Source organism: Prionailurus viverrinus, chromosome E3, assembly GCF_022837055.1.
Source record: "Prionailurus viverrinus isolate Anna chromosome E3, UM_Priviv_1.0, whole genome shotgun sequence".
NCBI classification, from domain to species: Eukaryota; Metazoa; Chordata; class Mammalia; order Carnivora; family Felidae; genus Prionailurus; species Prionailurus viverrinus.
The window spans coordinates 4,925,584-4,937,639 of record NC_062576.1 but is presented as its reverse complement, the minus strand read 5'-3'; the positions used below and the strand labels follow the sequence as shown (position 1 = coordinate 4,937,639).

General features: G+C 39.8%; 1 protein-coding gene across 1 annotated transcript in view; it reads left to right on the top strand.

Annotated features, from left to right (window-relative positions):
* The window catches only part of LOC125153954 (zinc finger protein 268-like), a 35,060-nt gene that overhangs the window by 4,287 nt on the left and 18,717 nt on the right, over positions 1 to 12,056 (top strand). Inside the window, exons 3-4 of the mRNA XM_047837494.1 lie at positions 50 to 227; positions 1,357 to 1,415. Coding sequence (XP_047693450.1) covers positions 50 to 227; positions 1,357 to 1,415 — 237 coding nt within the window. The remainder of the gene's footprint in view (positions 1 to 49; positions 228 to 1,356; positions 1,416 to 12,056) is intronic.

Genomic DNA, 12,056 nt, shown 5'->3' with positions numbered 1-12,056 from the left:
GTCCGGGGCCCCTGGTGAAGGTGCCAGCCAGCGGGTGTCTGTCCCCTAGGCTCTCCTGGAACAAAGCAGCTTCACGGAGGCAGGAAGGACCGGGCCGCGGGCGCAGGAATCCCGCCGGGAAGAACGCATCAGAGCCCGTCGGAGCCTCAGAAGAGAAAGACGAAAGAAACGCGGAAAAGAAGCAAAGGGGGGGCAGGGCTCCGGGGATTTCACCGCATTCAGATGCTGTGAGTCACTTTGCCGGCAGCTGGGGCCAGGTGGTGGCGAGGGACAGACCGTGGGGAGAAGTGTCGCCTGGTTGGCGGGACGCTAGGAGTTCTACAGCCGGGCAGCTTTTCTTTTCAACCGCCCCCCAAACGCTCTCTTGCCTCCCTTCGTTCTCCACCGATTCTTTCCAGAAGCTGGGCAGCTTTCACCGCGTCGGGCCTGTGGAGGTGCGCTCTCGTGTCCCGATCTTACAGGCTCAAGAGTAGTAGTTCAGGGAAGGTTTGCCAGGATTTTTCCTTTCTTTCTATTTTTGTCTCATCTGGCAGAAGTGGGGGAAAGATCCTGACAGAGGAAACGGCTTATTTAGGATTAACAAGAGGGAATAGAAGCCAGAGTCCCTGACTCCAAGCTTGGTGCTGTCCTCACAGTCCCATCAAAGCAAGTTTACTCCTAAAAGATCCTTTTGAGAAGCATCAGTCCAATTAGAAGAAACACGTTTTTAGAAGACCTGCATTCAAGGCACCTGTGCCTTTTTCTAAAGCTTCGAGGATTCTCCTACCCAGGGGGTGAACGTTATCTAGTAAATCAGAGACACAAAACAATCTTTAGGATTTGTTATCCCCTGCAACGTCAGGTTTATTTTTTTTATATTATTTATTTATTTATTTAAAAAAAATTTTTAATGTTTATTTTTGAGACAGCATGAACGGGGGAGGGGCAGAGAGAGAGAGCGAGACACAGAATCCGAAGCAGGCTCCAGGCTCTGAGCTGTCAGCACAGAACCTGATGTGGGCTCGAACTCATGAACTGTGAGATCATGACCTGAGCTGAAATCAAGACGCTCAACCGACTGAGCCACCCAGGGGCCCCAACAACGTCAGGTTTAATGAAGACCTTGTATTTCATTTTTTTGACGTGCCAGAATTTGCTTAATAATAGTTCCGTTTTTAACGTTTCTGTGTTGGGGGGGGGCGGCGTAGTTAAAGCAGTAGGAAACATTGCAGGAGTCACAGAGGGACAGATGTCACCTTCCTTCTCTTCTCCACCATCAGAGGTTACCCAGCCTGTGTGCAGAAGTTTGTACAAGAATCCAGATGCTGCAGGGCCAGCCGGCTCTCATTATCCTGTTCCTCTGTCCTTCTCTTACAGGTACGCCTTTCCAGGTTTTGATGCTCTTCCGAGTACAGCGGAAAATGAACAAATCCCAGGTGAGTTCTTTTCTTTTCTTTATTCTTGATTTCTTTTTCCAGCAGGTTTTGTGGTTTTTGTAAATGTGTTCACACATTATTGCAGAAGAGTGGAAATAGAGGAAAAGTATTTCAGGGCCAATGAAGAATGAGTGGGTGGCATCTGTCTAGCAGGCAGCGAGCAGTTGGCTGCAGGTCACGGGACCGACCCTACAGTCATCAGAGGTGACCCACACGTTTATCTTTGAGCTTCCTGATCTACGCAGGATTTTCAGTGACCACAAAGAGAGACCAGGCAGTTTTTTCCTGGGACAGAGAGACTTAGTGACTCTGGAGTCTGGAAAAAATGTCTTTGAAGTTCTTCAGGTAGTGAAGAACCTTGCATTGAGCCCCTGGTTGCCTGTAATCATTTCTCATTGGAAGTGGAGGTCAGAACTCAGGTTTTATCAGGGACTACAGTGGTGTCGGAGTCTGGAGAGCTGTCCAAACGTCCGCTCTGATCTGGGGACAAAACCCGAAGGCTGTCTGGAGGAATGAAAGAAATGGACGACTGGTTCTTTTTTAACTTGTTAAATTGCACAGTTGGACAGCAGATTGTTCAAACTCACAGTCTTTGGCAAATGCTTGTGCCCTATCCGTTCACGTTTCTTTTCTTTTGGTAAAGTGTATATAACAAAATTTGCCATTTTAACCATTTAACCATAAGCATACAGTTCAGTGGCATTAATTACACTCACAGTGTTGTGCAGCCATCACCATGATTTTCAAAACTTTTTCATCTCCCCAGACACATCTCTGTAATCCTTAAGCAGTAACCCCCGATCTCCCCCCACCCCCCAGCTAGTGGTACCCAAAACTGCTTTCTGTTTCTATGAATTTCCCTATTCTAGATATTTTATTTAAGTGCAGTCACACAGTCTTTATTCTTTTGTGTCTGGCTTCTTTCACTTAAAATGTTTTCAGGGTTCATGCATGCTATAGCCTATATCAGAACTTCCTTTTTAAAACAATTTTTTTAATGTTTATTTTTGAGAGAGAGACAGAGCATGAGTGGGGGAGGGAGTTGCAGAGAGAGAGGGAGACACAGAATCCGAAGCAGGCTCCAGGTTCTGAGCTGTCAGCAACAGAGCCTGATGTGGGGCTCGAACTCATGAACCGTGCCAGATCATGACCTGAGCTGAAGTCGAACACTTGACCGACTGAGCCACCCAGGTGCCCCATACTCTGCTCTTACTTGGTAACCATCCTACCTGGGAACCCAGCAGGGTCATCCGGGAGAACTAGGGTGTCCTTTCCCTTCCCTGAATGCTGTCTCGGATCATACAAGGTGGAGTTTTGTTGTTGTTGCTTTAAGGATTTGGTTTTTGTTAGAGCAGCGTTAGGTTTCCACCAAAATCGAGTGGAAGGTACAGAGATTTCTCATGTACTCCTACCCCCCACCCCCAGCCTTCCCCATTATCAACATCCCCCCCTCCCAGAGAGGTGCATTTGTTGTAATTGATGAACCTACATTAATACATCATAATCATCCAAAGTCCATAGATTACCTTAGGGTTCACTCTTGGTGTTCACACTGTGGATTTTTGACAAATGTGTAACATGTATACCCAATTACGATATCATACAGCGTACCGTTGACCCTTGAGCGACTTGGGGATTAGGTGCACCAATACCTCGTTCAGTCAGAGATTTACACATAGCTTTTAGCTCTCTCCCCCCACAAACTCAACTATTAATAGACTGGAAGCTTTACTAGTAACATAAACAGTCAATTAACACATATTTTTATGTTACCTGTATTATATACTATATTCTTACAATATAAATAAGCTAGAGTAAAAGAAACTGTCATTAAAAACTCATAAGGAAGAGAAAACATATTTGTAGTACTGAATTTATTGAAAAACATCAGGGGTACCTGGGTGGCTCACTCAGTTAAGCATCCGACTGTTGATTTTGGCTGACGTCATGATCTCCCGCTTCAAGAGGTTGAGCCCTGCATTGGGCTCTGCACTGACAGCATGAAGCCTGCTTGGGATTCTCTCTCTCTGTATCTCTCTCTGTCCCTCCCCAGCTCATGTTCTCTCTCTCAAAGTAAATAAAAATTTAAAGAGAAAAAAAATCTGAGTATAAGTAGACCCATGCAGTATAAACCTATGTTCAGAGGCCAACTGCATTTTCACTCTGCTTAGAAATCCTCTGTGCTATTCATCCCTCCCTTCTCCCTCCCCCTGGCAACTACTGATATTTTCATTGTCCTCATAGTTTTGCCTTTTCCAGAATGTCATATAGTTGGGATTGTACAGTATGTAGCCTTTTCAGACAGGCTTTTTTTCACTTAGTGGTATGCATTTAAGATTCCTGAAGGGGCACCTGGGTGGCTCAGTCAGTTAAGCGTCTGACTTCAGCTCAGATCATGATCTCATGGTCTGTGGGTTCGAGCCCCATGTAGGGCTCTGTGCGGACAGCTCAGAGCCTAGAGCCTGCTTTGGATTCTGTGTCTCCCTCTCTCTCTGCCTCTCCCCTGCTCACACCTTGTCTTTCTCTCTCGAAAATAAATAAATAAACATTAAAAAAAAAAAGATTCCTGTCTGTCTTTTCATAGCTTGATAGCTCATTTCATTTCAGCTCTGAATAATACCCTGCTGTCTGGATGGGCCACAGTGTAGTTATCCATCACCCACTGAAACATCTGGGTTGCTTCCAAGTATTGGCAGTAGTGAACAAAGCTGGAATAAATGTCCACGTGCAGGTTTTTGCGTGGACACAAGTTTTAACTTCATGGAGTGAATATCAAGGAGTGTGATTGCTGGATCATATGGTAAGAGTATGTTTAGTTTCATAAGAAACCCATCAAACTTGTCCACGCTAGCTATACCATTTTGTGTTCCCACCAGAACTGAATGAAAATTCCTGTTGTTTTCCATCCTGACCAGCATGTGGTGTTATCAATGTTCTGGATCTGGGTCATACTAATAGGTGTGTGGTGGTATTTTAATTTTCATTTCTCTAATGATATATGGAGCACCTTTAAAAAAATTTTTTTTATATTTATTTATTTTTGAGAGACAGAGTGAGACAAAGTGAGACAAAGTGAGACTGGGGGAGGGGCAGAGAGAGAGGGAGACACAGGATTGGAAACGGGCTCCAGGCTCTGAGCTGTTAGCACAGAGCCTGATGCGGGGCTTGAACCCACAGACTGTGAGATCATGACCTGAGCCGAAGTCAGACGCTCAACGAAGTCAGACGCTCAACCGACTGAGCCACCCAGGCGCCCCAGGAGCACCTTTTTATGTGCTTATTTGCTATCTGTGTGTCTTTGGTGAGGTGTCCCTGAAGGTCTCAGGTTGTTTGTTTTCTTAGTGTGGAGTTTTTTTTTTTTAGGTTTATTTATTTTATTTTAATAATCTCTACACCTGACGTGGGGCTTGAACTCATGACCCTAAGATTAAGAGTCACATGCTCTTCTGAGTGAGCCAGCCAGGTGCCCCGCTTATTGTTAAGTTTTAAGAGTTCTTCGTATATTTTGGGTAACAGTCCCTTACCAGATATTTTTATTGCAAATATTTTCTTTCAGTCTGTGGCTTGTCTTCTTACTCTCTTGACAATGTCTTTCACAGAGTGGAAGTTTTAATTTTAATGAAGTCTGGTTCATCAGTTCTTTGTTTTGTGGATTATGCCTTTGAAGTTGTATATAAAAAGTCATCTCCAAACCCAAAGTCTAGATTTTCTTCTGTTTTGTCTTCTAGGAGTCGTATGGCTTTGTATTTTACATTTAGGTCTGTGACCCATTCTGAGTTAATTTTTGGGAAAGATGTAAGATCTGAATGTAGATTAATTTTTTGGCACGTGGATTTCCAATTATTGCAGGGCTATTTGTTGAAAAGACTGTCTTTGCTCCTTTGTCAAAGATCAGCTGACTGTATTTATGGAGGTCTATTTCTGGGATCTCTGTTTTGTTCCATTGATTCTTTCACCAGTAGCAGGTGCCTTGATTACTACAGCTTTATATAAGACTTGGGGTGAGGTAGTGTTGGTCTTCCAACTTTGTTCCTTGCTTTCAATATTATATTGGCCACTGTAGGTTTTTGCCTTTATGTATAAACTTTAGAGTCTGTTGATATCCACAAAATAACTTGCTGGGATTTTGATTAGGAGGATTAGGATTGATTAGGATTGAAGCTATAGATCAAGTTGGGAAGAACTGATACCTTGACAACATTGAGTCCTCCTGTCCACAAACATGGGCTAACTCTCCACTTATTTAGTTTTGTATTTGTTTCATCAGAGATTATGATTTTCCTCATACATATTTTGTATATATTTTGTTAGATTTATACCCAAGTACCATTTAAAAAAATTTTTTTTAAGTTTATTTTTTTTATGAGAGAGAGACAGAACATGAGCAGGGGAGGGGCAGAGAGAGAGAGGGAGACACAGAATTGGAAGCAGGCTCCAGGCTCTGAGCTGTCAGCACAGAGCCTGACGTGGGGCTCAAACCCACGAACTGTGAGATCATGACCTGAGCCGAAGTCGGACCCTTAACCGACTGAGCCACCCAGGTGCCCCCCAAGTATCATTTTTTTCTCGGTGAAAATGTACATGAAATTATGTTTTTAATTTCAAATTCCACTTATTCATTGCCGTTATAAGGGAGAACAGTTGACTGCTGTATATTAACCTTGTATTCTGCAAACTTGCTATAATCACTTAATAGCTTCAGGACTTTTTTTGTTAATTCTTTTGGATTTTCTACATAGATGAACATGTCATCTGTGAACAAAGACACCTTATTTCTTCCTTCCCAATCAGTTCCCAAGCTTCTAGTTCCTCACCATTAAGTATGATGTTAGCTGTAGGTTTTGGTAGGTATTCTTTATCAAGTTGAGGACCTTTCTCTGTATTCCTAGTTTATTGAGAGTTTTTATCGTTTTTCAGATGCTTTGTCTGCATCTATGAATGTGGTCATGTGATTTTTCTTCTTTAGCCTGTTGATGAAATGGGTTTACCTTAATTGATTTTAGATATTTAACCAGCCTTGTGTATCTGGGAAAAATACTACTTGGTTGTGATATATAACTCTTTTTATACATTGTTGGACTTGTTTTGCTAATATTTTATTGAGGATTTTGCTTCTACGTTGATGAGAGATATTGGTGTGTAGTTTTCTTGGAATGTCTGTCTTATTTTAATATTAGGGTAGTGATGGCCACATAGAATGAAATAGGAACTATTCCACTCTGTTTCTTTTTTCTTTTTTAGAGAGAGAGAAAGAGTGCACATGCATGATGAACCCAGGGAGGTGGAGAGGGAGAGGGAGAGAGAGAATCTTAAGCAGACTTCCCCAGCTAGCATGGAGCCTGACGCCGGCTCAGTATCACGACCTGAGACCATGACCTGAGCCGCAATCAAGAGTCAGACACTTAACTGACTGAGCCACCCGGGTGCCCTCTCTGTTTCTATCTTGTAAAGGAGATTGTAGAGAAGTAGTATAATTTCTTCCTTAAGTGTTTGGTAGAATTCACCAGTAAACGCATCTAAGCTTGGTGCTTTCTGTTTTGGGAGATTATTAATTATTGACTCAATTTCTTTGACAGATATAGACTTATTTAGATTGGTGTATTTCTTCTTGTGTGTTTGGCAGATTGTGTCTTTGAATAACTTCATGCAGTTATTAAATTTGTGGGCAGAGTTATTCATTGTATTCCTCTATTATTATTTTAACATCCCTAGGATCTTTTAATATCCCTAGGATATCACTATATCCTCTCTCTGATTTCACATCTTAATACTTTGTGTCCTCTCTTTTTTTCATAGAAAGCCTAGATAGAGGTTTATTGATTTTTTTTTCTTGGATCTTTTCAAAGAATCAGCTTTGGGTTTCATTGACTTTTTTTTTCCTATTGATTTCAATTTTTCTTTTTCTTTTTTTTTTTTTTTCAACGTTTATTTATTTTTGGGACAGAGAGAGACAGAGCATGAACAGGGGAGGGGCAGAGAGAGAGGGAGACACAGAATCGGAAACAGGCTCCAGGCTCTGAGCCATCAGCCCAGAGCCTGACGCGGGGCTCGAACTCACGGACCGCGAGATCGTGACCTGGCTGAAGTCGGACGCTTAACCGACTGCGCCACCCAGGCGCCCCTGATTTCAATTTTTCAGTTTCTTTTGAAATTTCCATTTGATTTCTACTCTAATTTTTATTATTTCTTTTTCTTCTATTCTCTTTTGGTTTGTGGCTCTTTTTCCAGTTTCCTAAGGTGGAATCTTAGGTGATTGATTTTAGATCTTTCTTCTTTTCTGACTATGCACTAAATGCTATACATTTTGCTGTATTGCTCTGGCTGCATTGCACAAATATTTGATAAATTGTGTTTTATTTTTCATTTAGTACAAACTATTTTAAATTTCTTTTGAGATTTCTTCTTTCACCCGTGTGTTATTTAGAAGTGTGTTGTTTGATCTTCATGTATTCTGGAGTTTTTCAGTTATTTTTCTGTTATTGCTGTATAGTTTAATTCCACTGTGGTCTGGGGGCAGAAATTGTATGACTTCTATTTCCTCTTAATTAATTAAGGTGTGTTTTATGGCCCAGAATGTGGTCCGTCTTGGTGAATGTTCCAGGTGAACTGGAGAAGAATGTATTCTGCTTCTGTCGGATGGAGTAGTCTATAGATGTTAGATCCAGTTGACCGATGGTGTTGTTGAGTTCAACTCTCTTACTGATTTTTTGCCTGCTGGATCTGTCCATTTCTGGTAGAATAATGTTGAAGTCTCCAGCTATGTAAGGGTAGATTCACCTCTTTTTCCTTGGAGTTCTGTCAGTTTTAACATATTTGACATTTTGTTGTTAGGCACATACATATTGAGGATTATTATCTTTTCTTGGAGAATTGACCCTTTTATCATCATGAAAGCCTCTCTTTATCCTTGAGAACTTTTATTAAAGTCTGCTGAGCCTGAAAATAATATAGGCCCGCCTGCTTTCTTTTGATTAGTATTAGCATAGTGTATCTTTCTCCAGCCATGTACATTTGATGGGGGTTCACTCTTCAATGAAATTTTCCCCAATTTTTTTATTGTGGCATATAAAATTTACCATTCTAATTATTTTTAAGTGGTATTAAATAAGTACATTCATAATGTTGTGCAGCCATCTCCACCATCCATCCCCGTAACTCTTTTAATCTTATAAAAATGAAATTCTGTGCCCATTGAACAATAACTGTTTCCTCCCTTCCTCTTGTCTCTGGCAACCACTATTCTCTGTCTATGATATTGACTATTCTGATATCTGATATATTTATATATTTATATCTATGTCTGATATTCCTATATATTTAGCTCATGTAAATGATGTCATACAGTATCGGTCTTTTTGTGGCTGGCTTATTTCACTTAACTTAATGTCTTAAAGGTTCATCTATATTATAGCATGTGTCAGAATATCCTTCCTTTTTAAGGATAAATAATATTCTATTTTGTGTATATAACACATTTGCTTATCTGTTCATCTGTTGAGGAATACCTGGGTTGTTTCCACATTATAGCTATTGTGAATAATGCTGCTATAAATACAGGTGTACAAACATTTCTTCACAATCCCGCTTTCAATTCTTTTGGGTCTATATCCAGAAGCAGAATTTCTGGGTCATGCGGTAATTCTGTTTTTAACTTTTTTGCAGAACTGCCACACCCTTCCATAATGGCTGTACTATTTCACATCCCCACCAACAGTGCACAGGGGATCCCCTATCTCTACATCCTCTCCAGCACTTGGGGGTGTGTGTGTGTGTGTGTGTGTGTGTGTGTGTGTGTGTATTATCATAACCTAATGGGTGCAAGGTGGTATTTCATTGTAGTTTTAATTTGCATTTCTGTAATGATCAGTGATGTTGAGCATCTTCTCGTGTTTATTGGCCATTTGTGTATCTTCTTTGGAAAATGCTGAAGTCCTTTGCCCATTTTTGAACTGGATGTTTGTGGTTTGTTGTTGTTTTGCTTTAAGAGTTCTCTATGTATTCTGGGTATTAACACCTTATCAGATATATTACTTGCAAATATTTTGGCCCATTCTGTGGGTTGCATTTTACTCTGTTGAGAGTGTCTTTTCACGCACAGACTTTGTAATTTTCAGGAAGTTCAATTTATCAGTTTTTTCTTTTGTTGCCTACGCTTTTGTTGTGATGTCCTATCCAGAAAATTATAGCCAGGTATAGTGTCATAAAGATTTTGCCTTAAGTTTTTTTCTAAGAGTTTTATAGTTTTAAATCTTACATTTAGGTCTTTGATCCACTTTAATTTTTGTCTGTGGTGTTAAATAGGGTTCCAACTTCATTCTTTTGCATGTGGATACCCAGTATTCCCAGTGCCATTTGTTGAAAAAAACTGTCTTTTACCCACTTCATGGTCTTGGCACTTTTACAAAAAACTATCTGACCTTGTATGTGAGGTTTTATTTCTGGGCTCTCTATTCCATTTGTCTATATGTCTGTCTATTGCCTGTGCCACACTGTTCTGATTTCTGTAGCTTTGTAGTGAATTTTGCAGTCAGGAAATATGAGTCCTCCAGCTCTTCTTTTTCAAGATTGTTTTGGGTTATTTGGGGTCCCTTGAGATTCCATGGGAATTTTAAAAAGAGTTTTTCTATTTCTGTAAAAAAAAAAAAATCATTGGGATTTTGATAGGGATTGTGTTGATTCTGTAGATTGCTTTAGGTAGCATCTTGACACCTTTGCAATGTTATGTCCTCCAATCCATGAATGTGGGGTGTGTTCCTATCTAGTTACGTCTTTAATTTCTTTAAGCAGTGTTATGTAGCTTTTATTGTACAAATTTTCACCTCCTTTGTTAACTCCTAGTATTTTATTCTTTTTGATGTTATTGTAAATGGGATTGTTTTTATAACTTCCATTTCAAATTGTTGTTAGTGTATAGAAATGGAACTGTTTTTTGCGTGTTGACTTTGTATCCTTCCTGCTACTTTGCTGAATTCTTTTATTAGCTCAATTTTTTTGTGGACTCTTTAGGGTTTTCTGCATACAAGATCATACTATTTGCAAATAGCTGTAATGTTACTTCTTCCTTTCTGATTTGAATATCTTCTCTCTTTTTTTTTTTTTTTTGCATAATTGCTCTGGTTAGAATTTCCAGTACTATATTGAATAGAAGTGGTGAAAATTGGGCATCCTTGTCTTGTTCCTGGTCTTAGAGGAAAAACTTTCTTTCACCACTGAATGTGATGTTTTCTGTGGGTTTTCCATGTATTACTTTTATTATGTTGAGGTAGGTTCTTACTATTCACAGTTTATTGAGTGTTTTTTCATGAAGAAGGGGTACTGGATTTTGTCAGATGCTTCTCCATCAGTTGAGATTATCGTATGGTTTTTTTTCCTTCAGTCAATGTATAGTATATGATGTTGATTGGTTTTCATATTTTGAACTATCTTCACATTCCAGGCATAAACTACTTGGTTATGGTATGTAGTACTTTTAATATACTGCTGAATTTGGTTTGCTAGAATTTTGTTGAGGATTTTGCATCTGTACGTAAAGGACAATGGTCTGTAGTTTTCTTGCAGTGTCTTTTTCTGGCTTTGGTATCATGGTGATGCTGGTCTCACAGAATGAGTTAGGAAGTGTTCAGTCCTCTTCAGTTTTCTGGAAAAGTTTGAGAAGGATTGTAATTTAGCTCTTCTTTGAATTTTTGATAGAATGAAACAGTGAAGCCATGAGGTCCTGGACTTGTGTTTGTCCCTATATTCCTCATTTCTGACCCAGTCTCCTTCCTAGTTACAGTTCTGTTCAGATCATCTATTTTCCTCCTGATTTAGTCTTGCTAGGTTTTGTGTTTCTGGTAATCTATCCATTTCCTCTTGGTTTTCCAGTGTTTTGGCACACTGTAGTTCATAGTAATGTCTTATAAGCCTTTTTATTTCTGCAAAATTGGGAGTAATGTCCTTATTCTTTAGCGATGTTAGTAATTTGAGACTTTGCTGTTTTTTCTTAGTTCATCTAGGTAAAAGTTTATCCATTTTGTTTATCTCTTTGAAAAACCGGCTTTTATTTTCATTTTATCTGTTGTTTTTCTATTTTGTTTATTTCTGTTCTGATTTTATTATTTCTTTCAGCTGGGTTTTGGTTTAACTTCTTCTTTTCCTGGTACCTTAAGTTTTAAAGTCGGGTTTTCGGAAGTTTTTGATTTGAGATCTGTCTTGTGTTTCAGTGTAAACATTGCAGCTGTGACAGTGATTGCTTTCAATCCTTACTGGCTCCTCATTATCTTGAGTGTTGTACCTCCCGCCTATAGAGGGTCTAGGATGCTCCAGTAGGAAGGAAACAGTCAATTGTCTACATTTAACTTTTAGCCAGGGGGAAAAAAAAAGTTAAATTAAGCCTATCATTATTGCATGGGTTGACAGGGTGTATATATTATTTATTAATAAATTAATTGGAGGTGCTCAAAAATTTATTGCTAGGGTGAGGGTACAGTATTTTAGAGACACTCAGCTATAGGACTAAGACCCAGACTCACTCTGTAATGTATCCCTGAACACCTTTGCAGATCTTTATCTTCTTAGAGTCCTACACCGCGTTCTCCTGTCACACTTCTGGGTGTTTGTCATGCCTCCTTGACTCTGCTTGTGTCGTGGTGTCACATTAAC